Below are 23,805 nucleotides of genomic sequence, written 5' to 3'. Positions count from 1 at the left end.
ATAATATTTCTTTATTTTTACATATTTCATGATACTGTTATACCTACTCTCCCATAGCCAAGCTACAACAATATCACAAAATTAAAAAATAACCAAAATAGAGAAAATCTAAGGCAACAACCACAAGATTCCTGGTACAAATCTAAAGCCAAAAGATCTAAAAGAAAATATATAGTTTATTTTAAATGTATTTTAATACTTTTACCATTTTGTCATTCAGAAACCCAACAAAACAATAATCTTTAAGTAGTAATTGCCAAAAGAACATATATATATTTACAGAAGTAGTAATTAAAATAAATTGCATTTGGTTAGGGAGTTAGATACAGAATCAAACTAATTAAAATGATAAATATGCCATGTATACATTCACCATAGCTATTTTACTAGTAAACATATTTTAAGTGATTTGATAACACTGTCGATTTATATAACTTAAATTCAACCTAAATACTCCTTCTGTATTAATTTATATGACACCTTTTATGTCTTGAGAATCAAATAATTTCAGTTTGACCGGAAATTTGCGCATGGAATTTTCAATTTTTTTGAAATGAAATTTATAGATTTGTAAACTACGTAAAAAGTACTACGAGTCACAATAATTGATAATACAGAAGAGTTTAGAGGTGAAAAAAAATTAAAAGTTAGGTGAAAAAAAAATGAAAAATATATTTACAATGGGGCCCTAGGAAGACAAGATCACTAGACCATTGAGAGGTGGAATAATCTTGTCAAGTCAGCATCCTATACAAATTTTGCTTATTTATAGCATACAAATTGTGAACACTTATTTGATGTATATAACAAGTTCACTACTATATATTTCTAATATATATTCAACAAAAGCTAATTTTGTTACAAGAAAAATGGAGGTGATGAATAGGAGATCATCATCATTTTCTGATGGAAAAATTAGAATGATACAAGGAGCAATATTAGCTTTAGCACTTACAATATTTCTTGGGAATTTAATGATGTGGATTATTATGCCAACTTTTACATATTATCAAAAATGGGTTCCTGTTCTTGTTGCTGCCACCAATTCCACATTCTTTGATATTCAAGGTATTTTAATTTTAATTATGTATTCCATTTTTCCATCCTCGAGGTGTGGATTCAGGATTTGAATATTATAAATTTGAGTTTGGAAGTATACTAGTACTAAAAACACGCGAATTTCTGATGGAAATTTTCTAGGAGATCCCTTGGAGAAAAATTCTTTGGAAATTTGCGTGTTTTTAATAGTGTATGTGTATAAGGTTCGTCAGTGAATCTTTTAATATATCCTTATATAAGGTTTAAATCAAAATTACATACTGAGTTTGAATGAGCTCGTCAGTACTTAATAACTACATTCACCCTTGCCTTTTGGAAATTTTCTGATAAAATTAGAACGATACGAAAAATAAACCTAGCAAGAAAATTGGACTTCCTTTATTTTCTTTTGCATGTTTCTATTTTTTTTTTCATGTTGAGATGAGGGTAAATAAAAGAAATTATAATTTTGATTTTTGGTGTTTTTTTTACAGGTCCCATTATGATGAACTTCACATTCCCAATCTTATTCATAGCTGTTTTGGGCTGTCTTTATGTTCATCTAGAGAAGAAAAAAAGTGATATTGTCACTTCATCATATTGGTATAATAATATATTTTTTTTTATTTCTTTTTTGGTTTGTGATTATGATATATTTAATTGTTTTTATTGTTGTTTAATTTCAGCAATAAGGATTGGTTGAAGATATTGAAGAAGCCAAAAATCATCAAACCATTAGGAATAGTGACATGGATAGAACTAATTTTTCTAGCCATGTTTATTATTCTATGTGTTTGGTATTTCTCAGCATTTGTCTATTTTCACTATAGTACCATTACTACTTATGCAGCAACTAAAGGAGTTGAAGTGTAAGTTTCTCCGTTTCGATTATATTATCTGTCTTTTAAAATTTTTACACACAATACTAAATCCTTAGTGCCTATTAGGATTAGTTTATTTTTAGGTGTTTTTGATTTTTAAGCTTTTCATTTTTTGAAAAAAAAATATAATTCAAGGTGTTTGAAAAGGTTAAAAAGCGCTTTTAAGCTCATTTTTGGACTAATTTTTTTAAGTAAAATAAGTCAAAAACTAAAGTAGGATATCCTGATATATCAACCACTTATAAATTTTAGTTTTTTGACTTATATAAGTTAAGTACTATAGTATTTAATAGTGTCCCACTTCATCAATTAATACTTCACTAATTAGAGAATTATGGATGAATTTAATTTAGAAAAAAAACGTGTAAATTAAATTATTCTTGCTTGTCTATAAAGTCAAATATTATTTTGGAATAAGTTTTAATTTTTCAAACGACTTACATTTGAGACGGAAGAGAGTGACAATAATTGAATGAATATTATGATGGTTCACTATTATATTCACGAAGAATACTTACGTAGTCAAATATTTTGAAACAAGTTCAATTTGTTAAACGACTAATATTTGAAATTGAAAAATGTGATAATAATTGAAGGAACATTGTTATTATATTCATGAATACTTAAATAGTCAAAATTTTAAAACAAATTTAATTTATTAAACGACTAATATTTGAGACCGAAAAGAGTGAATGAATTATATTCATGAATATTTAAGTAGTCTTGACTAAAGTGTAACATGTATAAAATTTAATTTTTAGTTTTTTTATATCACTTATTATACTAATCACTTATTTTAGTCTTATTTTATTTTGCAATATTAGTTTTGAGGGATTGTGATAATTGGTCATGATATTCACAATCTTACTTCTTTTTAGACCTAATTTTGTTTTTTTTTCTTCTGATCGTTGAACCTGATCGACTAGACTCTTTTTTGTCAAATTTTGTAGGTGGCAAGCAAGAATTGATAGGTTGGCTTTAGTAATAGGGTTAACAGGAAATATATGTTTAACATTTCTATTTTATCCAGTAAGTAGAGGCTCTTCAATTTTGCCTCTTTTGGGATTAACTTCAGAAGGCAGCATCAAATATCATATATGGTTGGGACATATGGCTATGACACTTTTCACTATTCATGGTCTTCTTTTTATTCTATTTTGGGCCGTCTCTGGGAGATTACATGAGGTAATTATGTGTTTATTAAATATATAGTATAGTATAAGTTTATTATTTCAATAATTGCAATATCAAATATGTGTTAAAATGGGGGTAATAAGGCTAAGCGGAGCGAAAAAGGGTTTTTCCTGATCTGAATTCATTTATAAAATGGTAAAAAAGAAAAATATTGATATACCCTTTGAGATGGCGGCCCAGTAGTTTGAGTTTGAGACTTTCATGTTGGAGGGTTCAAGTTCGAAACCCATTGCCAGCAAAAGCAATGGATTTTGCCTTCTGGGTCGAGCTCGTCGCACCAAGCTTGCCTACTGCGGGTTCCCTCTCCTATGTGGCTTGCGAGTTATTGCATAAGAGCGGGGGTTCTACCCTTAACACACATGAAATGAGATTTCCAATGATGATTCATTGGAAATTAGCGATTTTCTAATAATGCTTAGTGCTAACCTAATTAGCTTTGGTGGTTTTCAGGATTTTGATGTGTAAATAATTATTGCGTAGCCGCATCAATTAGTACATAAATTAAGAGAAAAAAAGAGTTTTGATGTAGAAGAAACTACTTAATTAATCAAGATTCAAGAGAACGTTAAAATGATAATTACACATTAAGTTTTCTTTGTTTTGCCACATAATAATGACATTTGATAGTGCCCACATATTAAGTTCACTTGTGTTTCAAATTAAACCCCACCATATGTTTAAAAAACACTACAAAAGTTGATTTTTTGGTGGCCTAATTGGACTTTAACTTTTATAATTTTGAGAAGTGAGCAATAATAACAACCATAACAAACAACTTGTGGAGAATGATTAGTTTCAACCAACACAAAAATACATCATATGTAAAGAGATTAAGTTTTAAGCATTGATAATAGAGGAAAATTATTGTAATTTGGTTACTAATTATAAATTATAAGACAATTACAAATAAATCTCAATGATACGTTAATTTGATAAAATAATAATTGATCTATTATTACACGTTAAATTTCACTAAGAGTGAAAGAAAAATCAATATGAGCCTTGAGGAATAGGTTTTTTGAAAAATTTAGAAGTGGTGTAAATATGTGAAATATTAGTAGAAATATAATATTTCTTAATTTTATTATTCTTGATCGATGTAGATCGAACAACTAACTCTTAACATTAGTAGGTTAGTTGGTATCCTTTTTGAATTTTACTTTCAATTATTGTCATAGTTTTACTTTAAAGAAATTACCAAAAAAAATAAAAAAAATATATCCAATTCATAGTCTAAAGTTGTAAAGAAAAAATTATATTATGCATGATTAGTAATAAGTGGCCTGTTTTTTTCATACCTAACACACAATTTAAAAGGAAGGGTAGGGTGTGTTTGGTACATGAAAATATTTTTCGAAAAATATTTATAAATTTAAAGTAAGTCTTTTTTAACCAATATGAAAACTATTTTCCTTAATATAAATAGAACAAATAAGTTCCATAATATCATATTAATTGTATCCTCCTGCCCCTCCAAAAATGATTTACTAATTAGGTCACTTTATATAAGTAAGTTTTCACATTATGAGAGGAGCAATCGAAAGTATAATAATGTGATAAATACAGAAGATTTCATCATTACATTTTCTATCCACAAACCCTTTTACTCTTTTCATATCAAAAAGCAAATCAACTTCTACTCGAGCTCTTTTTTCAAAACAAGACAAAATAAATGATTAAATTTCCTTTTTAATTTCCATAATAAGCTTTTTTTTCCCTCGATAAACAAATTTATACTATAAATCGATGAAAGTCATTCACACAATAGAGTAAATTCACTTTTCAAAGTCCCTCCCTTCCTGTTGCCAAATTGGAAAAAAAAAAAAAAAGAGAGGAAGAAACATATAACAAAATTGACAAGTATTATTTTACTTTATATGTGTATATATATAATAAGATAACGTAATGCAAATAGGTAGCAAATATTCCAATATATTAATACTTCTTCCGTTTTAATTTATTTATCTTATTTTAACTTGATATTGAGCTTAAGAAGACGACTTTTAAATCTGATGATCTTAGTTAAAAATATGTCAAATATTCCACAATACTTTTTGATCTAATAGTCTCAAAACATATCATATGGAAAATTAAAATCAAGGAATCGTAAAAAAAAATATATATAGATTTTATAACTTTCAATGAAAGAGAATAAATAGTTGATGGTTGATTAACTAACATTATTAAGATAATATAAAAGGAATAAAAGTTTGGTGAGACAGTTAACTGTGGGAAACCTCTTTGTCTTAAACTAAATTAAAGATCCATTAGAATTGGAAACTTATTTATATATAAAAAAAAAAAAAGTGCATTAGCCATTAGGCATGAGTGTGACACAACACAAGAAGTGAGTGGAATTTTTGGACCACATAAATCAATTATTTGTTTGAATTTATAAAGCCTCATACTACTTTCTGTTTGGTGTTTTCTAACTTTATAGAATATTTCCCCAAAATGAAATCATTTTCAAAGGTTAAAGTGTGACATTTATTTTGGTATCTATTCAAATTCTAGAAGATTATACCCACGACACCATGACACCTAAATGACTTAATCATATTATATCATGCATGAGTATAAATCAAAATAATAATAATGACGAAATCAAGAATTTCATTAGGCTTATTCAAAACTTAATATGTATCATTTATGAATATATAGTGTAATTTTATAACAAAATTGATCATGTTTTCTCCACTTGTAGCTCTTTTAGTCTAACGATATACATAGACTATACTATGATTATATATATGTTTCTACATATATTGTAGGGAAAATGCACAAGTACCCCTCAATTTATGCCAGAAATTCCACTGACACACTTATACTATACTAAGTTCCTATTACCCTTCTGAACTTATTTTATAAGAAATTTTGTACCCCTTTTTAGCCTACAAGGCACTAGTTTGAATGAAAAAGTCAATCAGTGTTGGGCCCACAAGATAGTGACACGTAGGCCGAAAAGGGGTAGAAAATTATTAATAATATAAGTTCAGGGGGTAATCGGACCTTAGTATAGTATAAGTGTGTCTCTGAGATTTCGGGCATAGGTTGAGGGGTTACTTGTGCATTATTCCTATATTGTACATGGATTATGCATATATACATATACGGGGCTATGTTTAGTCTAAGCAACAATTGTCGTTACATAAATAGCCAGCTGGAGTCACTGTTGACTCTTTTTCTAGCCGATATACCTAGATTATACACATACTATACATGAGTTACGCACATTTGATCAGCTGACGAATATTTAGGTTATCATATCTTTATTTACTAGCTAGTATTGGTTTGTTGCAGATGTTGACATGGGATCCACATTACATATCAAATGTACCTGGAGAACTTGGTTTACTAGTTGGATTAATATTGTGGGCAACAACATTTCCAGCAATTAGAAGAAGAATGTTTGAAGTCTTCTTCTACACTCACTATCTCTACATTCTATTCATGGTTTTCTACCTACTCCACACTGGAATGTTCTATGCCTGCATTATGCTCCCAGGTTTCTTCCTCTTCTTGATCGATCGATACTTGAGATTCTTGCAATCCAAGCAAAAAGTTCGTTTGATTTCAGCCCGAGTTTTGACTTGTGAAACTGTTGAACTCAACTTCTCCAAAATATCAGGTTAGCTACATTTCCATCTCTCATTTTCCAGGTTACTGATATCAGTTTTTATGGACGGACGATTACTTGTTCTAATTTGTAGGTTTGGAGTACTCTCCTACGAGCGTTATGTTCCTAAACGTGCCAAGCATATCCAAATTGCAGTGGCATCCATTCACTGTAACTTCAAACAGTAACTTAGAATCAGATACAATTAGTGTTGTCATCAAATGTGAAGGAAGCTGGACTAAGAAGCTTTACAGTGTCATGTCATTGCCTAAGCCAGTCGATCGTCTTGACGTTTCTGTTGAAGGACCCTATGGACCTGCTTCCACTCATTTCCTAAGGTCAGATATGTTTTACAGTATCAGTGTGAAGATTTTTTACTCGAGTCGATGTAGTTTCACTATGATTATTTTGGTGATGGTGTGGTCAATTTTGATGACAGGCATGATACATTGGTGTTGATCAGTGGAGGGAGTGGAATAACTCCATTCATTTCCATCGTCAGAGAGCTGATTTATATGAGCTCAACACTGAAATGCAAAACTCCGAAGATCTTATTAGTTAGTGTGTTCAGGAATACTTCACAACTCTCTATGTTAGACCTTCTTTATCCTATAGCAGGCACTCCTTCAGGATGTTCTTCTAATCTTGACCTACAAGTTGAGGCTTATATAACCAGAGAGACTGAACCAGCACAAGAAAAAACCGAACCCCTACGGACCATTTTGTTCAAACCTGACCACTCTGATGCACCCATAACCCCCATTTTAGGCCAGAACAACTGGCTCTGGCTTGCAGCTATAATATCGTCTTCGTTTGCTCTGTACCTTCTATTTGTGGGACTTCTTTACCAATACTATGTTTACCCTATGGACCATGGTACTAACCAGGTATTCCCATACCACACAAGGGCTTTATTTAACATGTTGTTTATAGCAGCTGCTATAGTAATTGCAGCAAGTGCAGCCTTCCTATGGAACAAGAAGAAAAGTGCTAGGGAAACTAAGCAGATTCAGGACATGGCAGATTCAGCAAAATCTTTGAACTCATTAATAGCTTATGCTGATCAAGAGCTAGAAAGTCTTCCTCAACAGTCGCTCGACAAATCTATCAAGACACATTATGGCCACAGACCTGATCTCAAGCGTAATTACTACAACATCTTTGCATAATCAGAACTACTACGTAGTACTTTGTTTCCAAACTCTCTATGCTTAGTAACTAAATGAAATTCTCTTGCAGGAATATTGCTAGAAGTTAAAGGATCAAGTGTTGGAGTACTTGCCTCTGGACCGAAGACCTTGAGACATGACGTAGCAGCCATTTGCTCATCTGAGTTGGTTGAAAATCTGCACTTTGAGTCCATCAGCTTCACCTGGTGATTTCAAGAGCTACCTTACAAGTCTCAATAGCAGTACCTATGCAGATATTATGCCCTGTAATATGCTCCAGTGTTCTGGTTGGATCAATATGTGTGTTTAAAATAGGTATTCTGGGTATGGTTGCCCAAGATAACATTACTTTTTGTTGAATATAATATGTAAGGTATTGTAAGTAGCCTTTGGAAGAGGAAATAAGGTTCATGGGATTTGAATAGAACCTGTATTTGTCTGAGAAATTAGACTAAACAAGGTCTGAAACTTCCTAGTTCCCTAGTTTTTATCTTCCAACAACAAATTCAAATTCCAGTTCCCACTCCTACAATATGATTTTGTGCTATGCTTCTATCTTCCTTTCATCGCGATTCGCAACCCATAACACCAACATACAATTTTGAACAGGCAAAGGGTGACATATCTTCTTAAAGTACCCTATGCAGTTTCCCAGAACCATAGATCTAACAATCAGAGGAAGTAATACGGGGTGAAGAATTCTGAAGCATAAATATTCAGCTTTATTTGTCCACATGATGAAATGCACAAGATCTTCTTGACTCACTTTCAGATGATCAAAATCTTTCATCCAAGAGTCCCCCTTTTCATTACGATCGCCAACACCCTCAATGAAAAAGATGAAATCTGGTCCAAACTGTAAATAAAATAAAAAAGAAGGAAAGGAACTTTGAAAAAGGGATGCAGTAATGCACAAAATCTTCTCTAGGCTCTATTCATCGGAAGATCAAATATTTCATACAAGAGGTGTCCCTTTTCATTATGATCACCCACACCCTTGATGAAAAAGCTAGAAGTTGATACAAACTATAAATCATGAAAAAGAAACAGGACCATGGAAACCAAAGAGAACTAATAGCAATGATATGCCTATCTACAAAATAAATTTCTGCAGGACACAGTTGTGTAAAGTAGAACAGGAACCAAAAATCTCATCTGCAGAGCCGCTCAACCCCCTTCCCAATAGAGCAGTAGACATTTATGCTGATTTCAAGTTGGTGCGGTTAAAGCTTGAAGTAGAAGATCTCACTGGAAGCTCTTTTAACCATTTCTAGCAAAGCTGACCAACGGCGCTCTTTACATCCAGAGAGCTCATTTTTCTTCTAAATTTGAAGTGGATGAAAGTTTTTCATCCAAACTTTCAAGCAAGTCATGGTATTCGACAAAAGATGGATGGGTCTGAAGATGAACAGGAAAACCACAGTGAGATGCACAAATAAAGTCAATGTAACCAAAGAAATAATGTATCAAATTTACCTTTAAAGTAATGCTATATGCTTTCCACAAGCGTAAATCATGCTGAAATAAATCAAACAAGACCTAAGCAAAAATAACAAAAGGAACCTCGTGTGAGTTGCAACTAACAAAAGCAATTCTCAAAATAAGCAGAATTGAAGGCTCTTCCGAATGGGAACAAAGTAAAACTGATGGCAACTCATTTTTCATGTAGTTAAGGCAACATATCTGTAGTATCTATATCCAGTTAAAGGAAGTTAGTCAAACCTCAGACCGCCTCAAAAGTGTGGCCAATACTACAATCCACTCTTTGAACTTCACAGAGCACATATGAGACAAAAGGAACTCTGCATCTAAACGACTTTGCAATGTTTCCATCTGAAGCTGATGATTCAAACGAAACAAGATTATCAGTATGAGTCTTAAGTTCAACAACAGTTATAGCTGAACATACTTTAAGAATGCATATCAGCAAACATATTAACAGAATTACATCTTAAAAAAAAATTCGGGCACCATTTGGGAACTCATTAGCATAAGTCGAAAGTTGTTATATGAACTGGAACATCTATGGACATAAATAAGGAACACTAACAAAGCATGAAACCAAGAGATTGAAATTAATTTAGGAGTACTTTTCTTAACACAAAAATCAATAAACTCATAACTTGATCATGAAGTAGAAACTTCTCATATTCTCTGGAGACAAATGCCCCTTGTGATGCAAGAGCTTAAAATAGTTTGTGGACATAATTCACCCTATCATCCATCTGATATGAAACATCTAATATGATGATACATTTGTGGCATTCAAAATATCGTTCACAAGCAATAGTTGTTAGTACCTTTTGCCCAATAAGTTCAAAGCCTGAAGCAAAGTTGTCCAAACGAGCACTTCCATATCTTTCTCGCTGCAAATATTCCTGCAAGACATTTATATCACATGATCTGTTTTTAATAACATAATAAGATACAACCTGATTTTTTTGTCAACCATACCACAAGATCAAACTGCGTGCCCTTCACAAATGCAACGAGCTTTGACAGTTCTTTTCCAGACATCAAATAGCTTGCATGACTTTCTAAAATATTCTTAACAGAAGCAACATGTGCACTTTGCTCCTTAAATGAACTGCTTACAAGAAAAAGAAATGAAGTAAGTGCAAGTCTTCTTCCATCATCAGCACCAGAATCTTAGGTGCCAATTTTTTCTAAAATAAAACAAAGAACTGGCACTAATTAATGTAGCTATATCTACCCTTTGGACTCCAAAGTTTGCCTCCGGTAACTAGAAGGAAACAAAAAATATCCAAAGAATCTAGGAGAAAGCTTCTCAGAATCAGTGGTTGTGGGTTCATATTCCCGTCCAGATCTGAGAAGAAACCTCACCTGAAAACCAAGCAAAACAATGTGAATAGTTCACACAAAGAAGACAATTATCTTGTTTAAAACACGATCGACATCAAAGTTCATACCAGTTCCCCTGCCAGTTCGTATAAAGACTCATCCAATGTTGCCTGGGCAAGTGGAGAACACCATGTGAGGTCAAGGAATAAGTCCAAACTTCTTGATGTTACTGAAATTTTGACTTTATCAAGCATGTGTTCATTTGATTTTCCATTTGGAAATAAATTGAACTAAAGCTCATTGAGATCTTCATAAAATTTGAAATGCCTGGGACCAAATATCATTTATCCTTTACCCAGTCAATTTGATGTTTTACAGACGACAAAAGTCATGGAAACTGTCGAAAAGAACATCCATTATCGACATCCTAAACAGTGTGTTTTGACACATCTAAACGAAACCATTCAGCGACAAAAATTACTTAATCTTGGATTGTTCATTAAACTTTATCCTTGTACATATGTCACTATATCTGCAACATTTTCTACCTATTTAATTTCTTCAGCAGGATAACAAAGACACATATACTTATCCAGGGAAATAATTCAATACATTACATGGATAAAAGGCCAAAATTCATTACATCTGCACGTGATTACCTGCAACAAACGCAATGCACAATATTGACTTACAGCTGGACCTTCAAGCTTCGCAATTACCTGCAGCAAGAGGTATGTTAAGCAAAAGACATCCAAAGGTAAGACTTCTTCGGAGATATTTCTCAACACAAATTAAAGTAGCCCCAGACCCCTCCTAAAGAAGGGGAAATTTAGAAGAGAGAGATACACAATTTGTAGCTGAAGACAAGATGGAGATTGCAGACAGAAATTTGAAACTGTAAGGCTGTAACTCTTACTAGTATATAGCAAGCGGCAGTTCGATACCATCTCCTTTGGAAACATTCCTCAAATAACCTAAATATAAAAACAAATTAGCTATTAATGGAGTTCAACACAAGCAGAATTAAGTTTCTAAAATCTATGGTCTATCTAACAGGCTTCTAATATACATCAAAGCTGCTGTTTTATTAAAACTCATTCAGTAGTGTCGTACAAGTTAAAGAAAAAATTATTTGACATACTCAGTCGATCTCCCAGCAGCAGCAAATAAATCTGCCCAATGCCGTCCATCAGTCTTTCTTGCAACACTAACAACCACGTCAAAGTACTCCGGAAAATTTCTAATCAAATCACATGTCTTATCCAGAAGTGAGGAACTTGTTGAATGATTGGGAATAACACTATGATTCTTGCTCCTGTAAAAGAAGACGCATATATTACTTCATGATGGAAAATACAAGTTTGTTCTAGGGGCTGGCAGAGGGAGAAAAAAGAGCTAAGAGAAGACTGTCAGATCAAAGTCATATAAAACTAGTGACTACCTCAAGAAGAAACTTCCAAGTTCCAACAGAAGATGCCCCAAGAAGCAACATTCAAAATAAAAAAAAAAACTCTACCTCATTTTATATAACTGTTTCTTTCTCAAAATTAGTACTGCTATTGTCAGGGTCAACTGGGTTTTCTTTAGCTACTATGCTTTTCTTGAAACAATTCTATACATCTAAAACCATTGAATTTTAGAAGTGTGATTCTTACTACTTTTTGTATAGCTTTTTGAGTATGTGAATTGTAATTTAAATAACTAGAGGTATTCATGTAAAAAAATGATCTTTAAATAGGACCGTTGGATCCTTGGTACTCCATAAGTGTTCATTATGAATGGGTTGGAGGGAGACGGACTACTAGAGCAAGACATTATTTGTGATTCAACAATGTTCCCACGGAAGCTTCCTGAATATCAGAACTCTAAATTCTGGAAAATATCCATGATAAGAGGTCAGCAGGAGTACTTTGGATAGCAAGTGATAATCTTACAAATTATATAATTGGTAAAAATTACCCAGAAATGTCGGCTTCAAACACAGTAAAAAGGAGCCACTCTAAACAATGCGAAAAATGTGGCTTCTCAGCTGATAATTGTGCCAATCTTAGAGCTTCTTCCTTTTTATCCCTCTGCCAAAACAGTAAGAGAGATCATCACAAAAAATGAAGTTGTTTGTTAATTCTGTTTCATGTGAATCCTCGCGGTTAACAAACTATAAAGATTAAAGCAGCCTCATGGAAATGAATGCTTATTCAGATGAAAACAAAGACTCCTAAAACACACACAGAGACAAAAAGAAAAAGGGGAAAAATATGGATTATACAAAAAAATTGTCTACCAAAATATCGATAATAGAAATAGGAACATGAATACCAACTAACAGATGCATGGATCAGGATTAAATATAAACCATTAAATGCATAAGCGTCCACAAATTGAGCTGTATAAAAATCTTCCTACAAACAAAAAAATTTACTTTACATTTTGTCAGATAAATAAGAAGATTGCTACCTTATCATGAAAAGTTGTGTACTTGTGACTTCTCACTTCTCTTATCAAAAATCACATTTTTCAAAAAAAAAAATTGATCAAGTATAAGTATTAAAATTTTCATTAATAAACATTGCCAAACTGACCATATACAATGACACATTGGGTATATACCAAAAAGTAAATTTATAAAACATGATTGATTCTCTACAAACTCCACCCAGTCTAACTGGAACTTTCTGTTTAGACCAAAGGAAAATGAGCGTTCGGAGACTACTCCTCAACTGAGAGAAACTCGATTCCACTCCTACAAAAGCTCTCTTATTTCTCTATCCAAACAACCCACATGAAAGCAAGCGGAACCACATTCCAAGCCCTTCGTCTTCTCCTCCTCCTACTCTACCAACAGAACATCAACTCTTTCACAGTATTTGGCATTGCCGAAGGGGTGCCAAACCACCTAAACATATCCCACCATAATCTCATTGGTTAACCCACAATGTATAAGAAGATGACCCACGTCCTTGCCCGCCTCCTTACACATGCAACATCAATTGACGGAGATAACCTTCCGCTTTCAAAATCACCCCTCTAGTAGCTAGCCATGTGAAAAAACACACATTTCTCAGCACAATTGAAACCCATATTGCAGTACATGGGAAATCAGACTCCACCTTAAACTAAAGTTTCGCATAAGGACTTCAAAGAGAACAATCCATTTCCTAGGCCCACCACCAACAATCGAGGCTATCCACCGGATTGACTTGGATATGAAGGCTAGTAATCTTTGAAATCCACCCCCTTTCCAATCTTGAAAATCCCTTCTAAATCAAAAATCACATTTATAACTCAATAAAACAGAAAACTGTTCCTCAAGTGCAAAACGTTTCATCTTGTGGTACTTCTCATTTTCTAAATATCTAATAATATTTTTAAATATAAATTAATCATCATTCTAATGCACAGAAAATACCTCAAATAGCTCTGATAAACAAAAGAAAACATTCAACTAGGGTTGGAAGAACTTCATGATTTGATTTGGGACAAATTATAATGAATGCTGAATCCCATTATACTGTACTATCATTTAATAGAAATTATGTAATTACGATCTTACAAATTTAAAATTTCTAGCATACTGTAAAGTGAAAAATGAGCTCCATTCCCACGGCTCACACCTGGGGTAATGCAATTTCATGGTTACACACCATTACTCCTCTTTCTCTCTCTCTCTCAAAGCACATAATGAGTAATGAAATTGCATTGTTGTATACTATAACTCTATCTAAAAGAAAATGTAGCACTTGGCACTTCTCCATATAGAAAATCAAAAGCAAAGATTTGACAGAAATGTCAACATCAACTTCCTTGGAGAAAGATATTTATTTTTTCTTAATTTAGAATTAAAAAACAATCGTCACTAAAGAAAGATAACATGTTTGCAAACTTCCACCTTTTTATCAATAAAAAAATATTCCATCAGTGGTTTCACTTTAACGTATGAATGTAACAACTGCTAGGTACCTGTAGAAGATGTCGAAGTAGGCAATGCAAAATAGTCTGAGCTTGAGGTGATGGCTCGAAACATGGAAACTCTGTACATGCGGAAAATGACATTCTCTGGGAGACGCCAACTACAACTCCAGCATTTGGAAGCAAACCAAGAGGATAAACCTCACGATCAAAATCCAGCTCCGGATCCAACTACAAGTTCACACCGTAGATTCAAATAAATGAAAGAACAGTAGATGCGATTTTAGACATAAAGGGAAAGACAGGTCATGAGATTTTAGGTCTGTGCATGATAATAGGCTCTCTTTTTTAAGAGAATTTATGCGTGATGGTAGTTAATGATCCGGGGCAATAAATGACAAGCTAAGGTCATAACTGGTGGTGCAGTAATGCTTACTATCCATGGACCTTAGTTTGGTCATAAACTAAAGATGATCAATAATAATACTCTGATGCTTAAATCTGTCAAAAGATGAATCTTAACTCTTTAGGCAAGAAGTACATCCATGCAGGTATTTCAATTCTCTTTCAAATGACATCATGAAATGATCCATTATTTAAACAATTAAACTTCAATCCAGGTTCCACCCTTCAGTTATATTTCACTCAGGACTCCACTGTTTTTAACTTAAAATTAGCCCCAAAGTGTTTGACCTTGAGAAATGCTTAAGCACTTCCAATTTCCCAATACAACCTATACCAGAAAATATCTCGGCTTCTTTTTACTTCCCCTGATCTTGTTGATACTGACAGTTTCTCTTTAATCTTCTTTCCCAACTCCTCCCCTCAAGAGAAAAGAAAGAAAAGGGAAGCAAACTTTTCACATAGACCAGTGCGTATCAAAACAGCCCAAAGGCTATATTTCTTGAATCACTAAAGAGCTACTAATAACTAAAATATGGACAACTATAGATAGTGTAAAATCAAAGACAAAACACTATGTGGACTATAGCAATAACATCTTGAATACCTGCAAAAAATCCTCTTGCTTAAAAACATCAGCACCAGGAGATGGATACCAAACCTGTAATAAGGAGCTTTTAACCAGTATATAAATCAGACTTGTAAGGTAAGTACAGAATTTTACAAAATAACTCTAAGTGTAAAAGAAAACTGTTACCTGCATTCCACGGTGGCCATAGTCTAACCATGAAACTTCCTCAATCAAGCTTGCTTTCTCCTCTGACTGACCACAGGTAACCCAAAACAACTCTACGGAGTCCGTAAGTTCTCTTTCTCTCCCCTCATCCAAATCAAGAAGTGAAAGCTCTCCATTTGTCCTTAGTATTAAGCATCTGAAAGTACATGCAAGAACTAGAAAATGACAACAAAGTCCTAAAGCACATATCACTTATCAGTACACATCGATACTAGCATGCAGCAATGCAGGGTCCAACTCAGAGATGTAAACATTCAGCAATAAGTACATACCGGGTAGGCTCTCGGACTGACAGATCCAAAGAAGTTGACAGACCACCATTTCCTGCAATGCCTTCTCTTGGGAGCTGATCAGGAATAAAACGCATTGATGCAGGATGGCTCTTTGCAGTCATGATTGATAGCTCTCGTACTGTAGAAAGCTGTTTGTCATGTTATCACTTAAAAACGTATGACAGACACAATACTCTTATTCAAAAGAAATTGCGATATATATCTTGAGCTGTAAAATGCAAAAGAAACTTTGACTCATTTTTATAGAGCAATTACTCAAAGGAAGTTTCACCTGCAAATCGGGAGAACTCGAAGGCGTTAGTTCACCAGATAACTTCACATGGTAAATATGGACATCGAAAGGTCGGTAAGTCACAAGAAGATAATCTTGGTAAACATCCATGACCATCGGTTTGGTAAGCAAAGGTTTCCGACATAGAAGTGAACTCTGATCAAGGTGATATCTGGGATAGAAAAGCAATTCATACCTGCAATACCAATCAAAGTTGAACAAGTGCTGTTAAAAGCTATATCTAAGAACCCTCTAGATACAATCTAAAAGATCCTTTTATTTGTTTTAAATAGAATCTAAAAAATTCAATCTACAACTGGAAACTACGTTAGTCCTTAAATCCGAAAAATGACCTTCTCGCTCCTTAAAAATACTGACCATATAATCAAAAAGAAGCAGAGACAAATAGAGGATCCTGCAGCAAACACTTGAGACATGGAAGTGTTAACAATATTTGCATCTGTCTGACCATAAGAAATCTCTTCTGAGCACAAGGACATCGATTTCACATAGTAGCTGCCTCTTGTGACCAAACAGATCATGAGTCATATAGTAAAACATTATTTATCATTCAACATTCAAGGGTAAGATATATAACTTGGAGCTCCTGAGTAGAATGTCACTCCACCCAGGCTGCATCCTTTAGTGGCCAAGCAAACATGTCACCAAAAAAGGTAGCAGCTTATTCAACTAGATGCATATGAAGTTCTTTAGTTTTTAAAACATTCCTGATGATTTCCACATATGATCACCATTAATTCAACTATCCATCACTCATCCAGATTTCATGCCAAGATATGTTCTTCTTTACTGCTAGATGCTCCCTGATTAATAATGATTACCTCACCCCTAAAATGCAATGCTATCTAAGCACAAACCAAACACAGAGTAGTTTCTTAATAAACCAGGTCAAACATCAGAACAGACCTTCAGAAGCAAAGTCAACGCTAAACAGCAGTAAGCTGTAAGAAAATCCAATATAGGAACATACATTTCTTGTACAATCATACTTTGTGTAAAATGTAATAACAAATGTAAATTGCTCATCTATACTCATACAGCATAAATTGATGCTGTTTAGGTATTCGCTAATGCACATAGATAGCTCACCCGTCAGAGGAATCATCATAATTGCAGACAACAACAATCTTCCCAAGCCATAACAAGCCTCTGCACTGGATCTTTTGTTCCTGAGTGACATCTCCAAAAACTCTCCACTTTTTCAATCTTATGTCATATAAGATCAGTCCATGAAGGCCAGCAGCTGCTAAGTACATTCCATCCTTGCTAGCAGCCACATGTTGAACTGGCCAATTCTGAGAGATGTAGGAAACCTAGTGGAGAGTTGAACTACATTAGAATATACCGTCTCAACAAAGAAAAACTGAAGCAACATAAAATATGAATAAACCATACTCATCAGTAATAAATAACTCTTAACTGGTAGGCTAAGATGCAAGAGTTTTAGTTCATCAGTATCTTCTGTCTGCACAACAAGCAACCGATCTTCACCGTAGATAACTTGTCGGACATAAGTAGTCCCAGAGACTCCTCTGTTCAGACAACACTTTCCAAAAGAGAATGCAATTATTCTCTCTGAAGATCCTTCCTCAACAGCATAAAGCCTGTATCCATATTCATCCCAGTTCATCAATGAGGTACCGTTCATCATAGGTTCATATTTACATTCCTGATTTCGTTTGACCACTGGAGAAGATGCAGAACTTAAGCCAATTTGACGAATGGTGGACATCAAGCGGCAACCAGAAACAGACCAAACTGTTAGCCCTCTTAACTTCCACCCAACTGCAAAAGCTGAATTATCAGGTGTCCATGCAACAAAACTGACAGCACCAGTGTCCTCCACTGAATATCTGCAGAAGAATTGCAGGTTATTGAAAGTCAAGGAAGTCCGATATTTTTTGTTTAGTGTTGCAATTTTCTTCATACAGAATCTTCCATCACCTTCCTTTCATTCTAAAAAGATGAAGTCATAGCTAAAGAAAGCCAGTACTACTCTAAAACATCTCAAATAATACCAACTAGGTAGGATATTCTCATTTTATTGGTTCATAGTGATGATTTTGCTTCAACGCTAGTTCTGCTAAGTGTCAAAATTTCATAGTTATATGCTTCCCATGGTTTACACACGAAACTATTTCTGAATAGGGCATATAGGCACAAATTAATCATTGGTTAGACCATTTATGGTACAACTGAAATAATCCCCTTTGGTAGCAAATTTGGGCAGTATGATCACAGATATTATCTTACACAGATGCTTCTTCAATTTTACTTTCTATGCACCAGAAAAAGAAAAGTGAATAAACTTATATATTTTTTTATCGTTTGAACTTAAAATGTATATTGCTCAATACTATGAGAAAAAGGTGCCTTAAAACACACATCCTTCTTTTGTGAGTGTGTCACCTTGCGCAGGCATGATCTTCTCTGTCCCATTCTAATTTTTTTATCAGGTGTCCCCAGAGGATCACAGATCATTATAAAATTTAGTTGCCACATACAACTATTTACCGACTTAATCATGTATTATCAAAAGCTAACAAAAACATCAAAACAAGACTCAGACATAAATAAATGAATTTAGCAAGGTACAAAATAATCAAAATGCAATTTGCACTAAAGGGTTCTCTCATCAGCAACCAATTGTGACTGTCTTTTACCAAACTCGGATGTCAACAGCAAAAGCTTACCCCCAATCATAAAGAGAAACAGAACGCAGAAGCGAAGCAGATTCTGCAATGTCATACAGCTCAACAACACCTCTTCTGGTACCAACAGCAAGGAGTTGTTGATCTGAAGCAACTGCAGCACATACAGCATCACCAGAGCCCAGTTTCTTTTCAGCTTTGATAGACTCCATTTGCTTCAGACCTTTTTTGCTCACAGAACATAAGACCAATTGTCCATCAGAAAATAGCACAACAAGCAACCTTAAGGGTAAGGAGAACTCCAAATGGATAACAGCAGAGTTTTTCGACAAATGATGACTGCATTTAGAAAAAGATAAACTCCCGCCAGAAGCAAGACCATTTTCCAAAGCATTTGCTAGTTTAGGAACCCCACTGCCATCAGGACACTGAACATCAAGATCAAAGGCATCCAAGGCCCCACAAAACTGCAATACAACAAAAAATCATGAACAAACATTTCTTACATTTTCTGCCAACTGTAGTGAGCAACTATAGACTTTAATTTAAATAAGTAGAAATAAATAGAAATGTCATCTAAAATTTTCACATTAATGTGCGACACAATTAAAACATGTTTAAAAAGAATTACCTCTCCCTTCCAGGATATATTATACAGAGATCCATCAGAAAGCCCAACTATAATATGTTTGCTGTCACAAACTACATTGCTCCTGCAAGCCACATATGCAGGGAATAAACTATGTGTTTCAGCTGAGATCAATAGACGACGAGTCAAATAATGAAGAAATTAATCCGGCATGAAAGACATGAATGGAACTATCTTTGCCTTCTCCACGAAATAAACTACCAGTGAAACAACACAAAATCCCATAAGTAACAAAGTACAGACAGATATGAACTCAGGTTCTCAATATGGTAACAGATGAAGATAAACTATACGTGACAATTTAAATTATGAGCCAAAATAGTCCTACTTAATTGACAACTTAAGCAACAAAACCAAAATAATCTTTAAGAAAGTCCAGTTCTAAAATACTGGAGAAACACAGGATTCACCAACAAGTTTATCGTCATTCAAGATCAATAACGGGATCAGACTCAACTGTCTTAAAGTTCAAACTCAATGGCTTTTCCTTTTTTACAAGATTTTTATTTTTATTTTTATTTTTATGTAAGATGATTTTATTAAAAGCACCAAGAAGATGCAGATTGTAAAATAGAGTGAGCTCAGATCTTTGAAGGCAGTTAAGTCTTTTATATAACTTTTCAACACCACCTGTCAATGATTTCATTTCATGAGCATAGATGAGTATAAGGTGCCTTTGCATAATAGAGACCATTTCTGGAGTTTCTCCACCTTATGCTGTCGACTACATTTTCCATTACAGAGAAGCCTTGTAATTTGGCAAGTAGAGTTAGAAACCCTTCCTGAATAGAATGAGCCAGCAATTGTCTTGCCAATACTGAGAGATAGTGGAGTCTTGATTTTGGACTATCTAATAGAGGTTGGGAAAATCTAATATTAGTAAAGAGCCTTGCAACCAGTTATCTTTCCAGAATTTATGTTAATGTCATTGCCCAATTTGAAGTATGAGTTGGTGAAAAATTCACCCCATAGTTTTGTTGTTTTTTTTTTTGACGACAAGGGAAACCCACAGCCGCTACCCTTTTAGGTGCGCACAGGGTAAAACCCCGCTCCTATGCAATAGCTCGCAAACCACATAGGAGAGGTAACCCACACCAGGCTTGCCTGGTGCGACGAGCTCGACCCAAAAGGCAAAACTCCTTGCTTTCGCTGGCAAGGGTTTCGAACTTGAGACCTCCAACATGGAAGTTCCAAGCTCAAACCACTGGGTCACCCCGAAGGATAAATTCACTCCATAGTTTCCTGACGCTCTTCCATGGCTCAACTCCATATGGACTCCTGGAGAGCAACGTACACCAATGATTCCGGGGTCATGCTTAACCCTGACAACCTCTTTCCATAGTGGATTCTCCTCTTGGTTGACCCTCCTTAACCATTTCATAAACAGACATTTGTTGTGGGTGCAGAGATTACTAAAATCTTAGGCATTCAAATCTTTTTGGCAAGATGAACTTTGACCATTTAGCAAGGCGAAATCTATGGCCCTTGCTGCGCCCTTCCCATAGGAATATTATTCTGATTTTGTCAAGTTGCTTCACTACTTCGCTGGGGATTGGAATAAGGGACCCCAACTATGGAGGGATGCTGTCCAACACACTACTGATCAGTGTCAACCTTCCTCCCAAAGAGAGGTGTTGTCTCTGCCAAGAAGCAAGTTTCTTTTCAAATTTTTTAACAACTCCATTCCACACCTCTATTGATTTACATTTTCCTCAAGTGGAAGCTCAAGATAAGTGGTGGGCAATGTATCAGTGCCACAACATAGAATTCAAGCTAGCTCATCCAAATTTGCGACTTCATTGATAGGGAAGATAAATTCAATATTAGCATCGTCTAAGCTATTTCTTGGAGAATAAGGTATTGTATTAAAATTGCACTAAGATTGTCTATGCTATTATTTAAGGAAGAGGAGCAACTTTCTTGCCGCCCTTGACAAAGTTTGTCACATTTTATGCCTAACTCTCATAAATTCTACTAACAAAATGAGAGAAAAGGTTTTCCTCCACTTTCTACTCATTATTTCATGTCTTGTATCTTTCTATCGTGTACTAATATTCCCACAAGCCACAGTTACTCATTTATACATTCTGTTTATTTGACATATCAATTTATTTGATTTATAAATTGTGGTAAGGATTTTATATGTTATTTTATAGGATTAAGAAGTATAACAAAATCATACCCAAGACTTCTGAAGAGGTTTCTAGTAACTGTTAGTCTCCCTTTAGAAACTAGCAGAGCATCCTTTCTATAGTTTGATGGAGACAAATCTTCATCCCATTGCATTTGCACTTTGCAATCCTCACATCTCATATACATGTCCACAGTGAACAAAAAGCAAGGGAAGAAGTTTTTTTTTTGGGGGGGCGGGGGGGTTCCCACCCGGTGTCCGGTACCCTCTTGGAGCTCAACTAAATCTGGATTCACGCCAAAAAGCCCCACATTGGGAGGTAAGGCTCCCTAACAAAGGCGACTTTGTGGCCAGGGGGACTCAAACCGAGACCTCCGGTTAAGGATGAAGTAGTACTTACTACCACAAACTTGTTGTTTCATGAATCAAAGTAATAATAGAAATCTATCACTTGTTGATGGTGAGGAGAGAGTACCAACAAACCTGTGACTCATGACCAGTAGGACATCTGGTAGCTTTAAAGAAAATAAGGTACTTTCAGAAAACATTTCTCATCTTATACATTTGTCCAAAATAAAATAAATGAAACAATTCTCATCTCATGGATATCTGAAGACTTGCTTTATTTCAAGGTAGGAAAAATCCGAGGGTGAAGGTTACTGCTTGAGATTTAAATTATAAATGATCAAAAAGTAGAAAAAGGGTAACTTACATTGTCAAGTTCCTGTTAGCAAAAGGCACCTGTTCATTCAAGAGCAAAGTTATGCTTGCTAGAAACAAACCAGTTGGTTGTTTGCCTCCAATTTGTATTTTCCTTTCTGTAAATTGGACCTTCAGAATGTGTAGGTAGAAGGAAGAGGTCTGCCACACAAAGAAAGTTAGACACAGAATAAAAAGGTACTCATTGCTTCACACGTATCAAAGCAACTCTAACTTCTCAACACCAGAAACTGGTGCAACAAACAGTAACAGTCTTTAAATGTCAGCAAATAATTTTAGGATTTAAGTTAATATTTTAAACTATCGGTATATTTAGCATGATATTTACCCTCGGCTTTTCAACCCACAACTGCCATAGACAATTAAATTGATAGTGTATAAATCTGAACCCAATTTTCCAAGAAAGCTCAGCAAGCACTTCACTTCTCAAGTGTCCATAGAAGTAAAGTTACTCTTACAAAATAATTCAAATTGTAGAACATCTTATATTATTGTTTATGGGTGTGAAATCATCAAGTTTCACATTTTCCATAAATCCTGGACAATACACTATGTAAAAGTACTTGGGATCACTTAGACCATGGCGCTGTTGAGATGCAAATGGACATTGTTGAGCTCAATTTTTAACTTAAATGCCAAAATTGTCACATTTACCCACTAAAAGATCACGGGGAACAGGCTACTTTACCAACTTAAATTATACATAACACTGATAAAAGGACTCCACCAATCAACTATTCTAACCAGTTGAGGCTGGTTTATGATACTCTCTTTACATTCTGCTCTATTCAGGCACACTACATTACAAAGACATCATAATCCAAATCAACGTTAACTTACAATAACTGCAATCAATTTGGTATCAGGACTCCAAACAGCTCGCAAATTCTCGCCTTCCTTCTGAATCGAATCCGAGCTTCTCTTGTACTTGCCCAATCTCACTCTATGCTGCAGCCAATTCAAAACCCAATCGAAATGTAAGAAATTGATCAACACCCAGTTCAAAGCAACATAAAAATGTGAGGAATTCTCATCAACCAATCCGAAATTCTCCAAAAATAAAAAAATGATCAAACTCTGACCTGTGAGGAGGACCATAGTTCAAGATGAGTAGGAGAAACAACAAGGAATAAGCGATTAATGACTTTGAGGTACACAATTTGCTGTGAAGAAGGGCATAACCCTGATTCCATAGGGATGACCTGTGGCCATCCATATGCCATATACATCTTGGAAATTTAAGCCAAAAACTCCTGAACAGTGGA

At 34.5% G+C, this 23,805-nt stretch overlaps 2 protein-coding genes across 3 annotated transcripts; one reads left to right on the top strand and one right to left on the bottom strand.

Annotated features, from left to right (window-relative positions):
- Positions 1-797: 797 nt before the first annotated feature.
- LOC107002501 (ferric reduction oxidase 2-like) lies at positions 798-8,414 on the top strand. The gene is made up of 8 exons (XM_015200555.2): positions 798-1,068; positions 1,533-1,641; positions 1,725-1,907; positions 2,870-3,104; positions 6,414-6,741; positions 6,824-7,067; positions 7,169-7,872; positions 7,969-8,414. The coding sequence occupies exons 1-8, from the start codon at positions 798-800 to the stop codon at positions 8,106-8,108; spliced, it is 2,214 nt and encodes a 737-aa protein (XP_015056041.1). The 3' UTR covers positions 8,109-8,414.
- Positions 8,415-8,786: 372 nt separating this feature from the next.
- Positions 8,787-23,769, bottom strand: LOC107002493 (RAB6A-GEF complex partner protein 1-like). Of its 2 annotated transcripts, XM_015200543.2 has the most exons (23): positions 23,623-23,769; positions 23,381-23,488; positions 22,533-22,681; positions 19,672-19,753; positions 19,083-19,507; positions 17,810-18,242; positions 17,479-17,702; positions 16,369-16,564; positions 16,077-16,225; positions 15,766-15,940; positions 15,616-15,669; positions 14,658-14,837; positions 12,660-12,772; positions 11,842-12,015; positions 11,617-11,674; positions 11,360-11,419; positions 10,829-10,870; positions 10,612-10,742; positions 10,353-10,485; positions 10,199-10,276; positions 9,621-9,737; positions 9,375-9,437; positions 8,787-9,296 (listed from the first exon to the last, which is right to left on the bottom strand). In XM_015200543.2, exons 1-23 carry the CDS (start codon positions 23,767-23,769, stop codon positions 9,210-9,212), a joined length of 3,378 nt encoding a protein of 1,125 aa, XP_015056029.1. In that variant the 3' UTR covers positions 8,787-9,209. The 2 variants fall into 2 exon arrangements, with proteins under 2 accessions (XP_015056029.1, XP_027772079.1); XM_027916278.1 differs by lacking the exons at positions 8,787-9,296; positions 9,375-9,437; positions 9,621-9,737; ... (2 more) ...; positions 10,612-10,742; positions 10,829-10,870 and adding an exon at positions 10,877-11,027.
- Between the last annotated feature and the right edge of the window lie 36 nt (positions 23,770-23,805).

Source organism: Solanum pennellii, chromosome 1, assembly GCF_001406875.1.
Source record: "Solanum pennellii chromosome 1, SPENNV200".
NCBI lineage: Eukaryota > Viridiplantae > Streptophyta > Magnoliopsida > Solanales > Solanaceae > Solanum > Solanum pennellii.
This window is presented reverse-complemented; position numbering and strand designations above follow the sequence as displayed.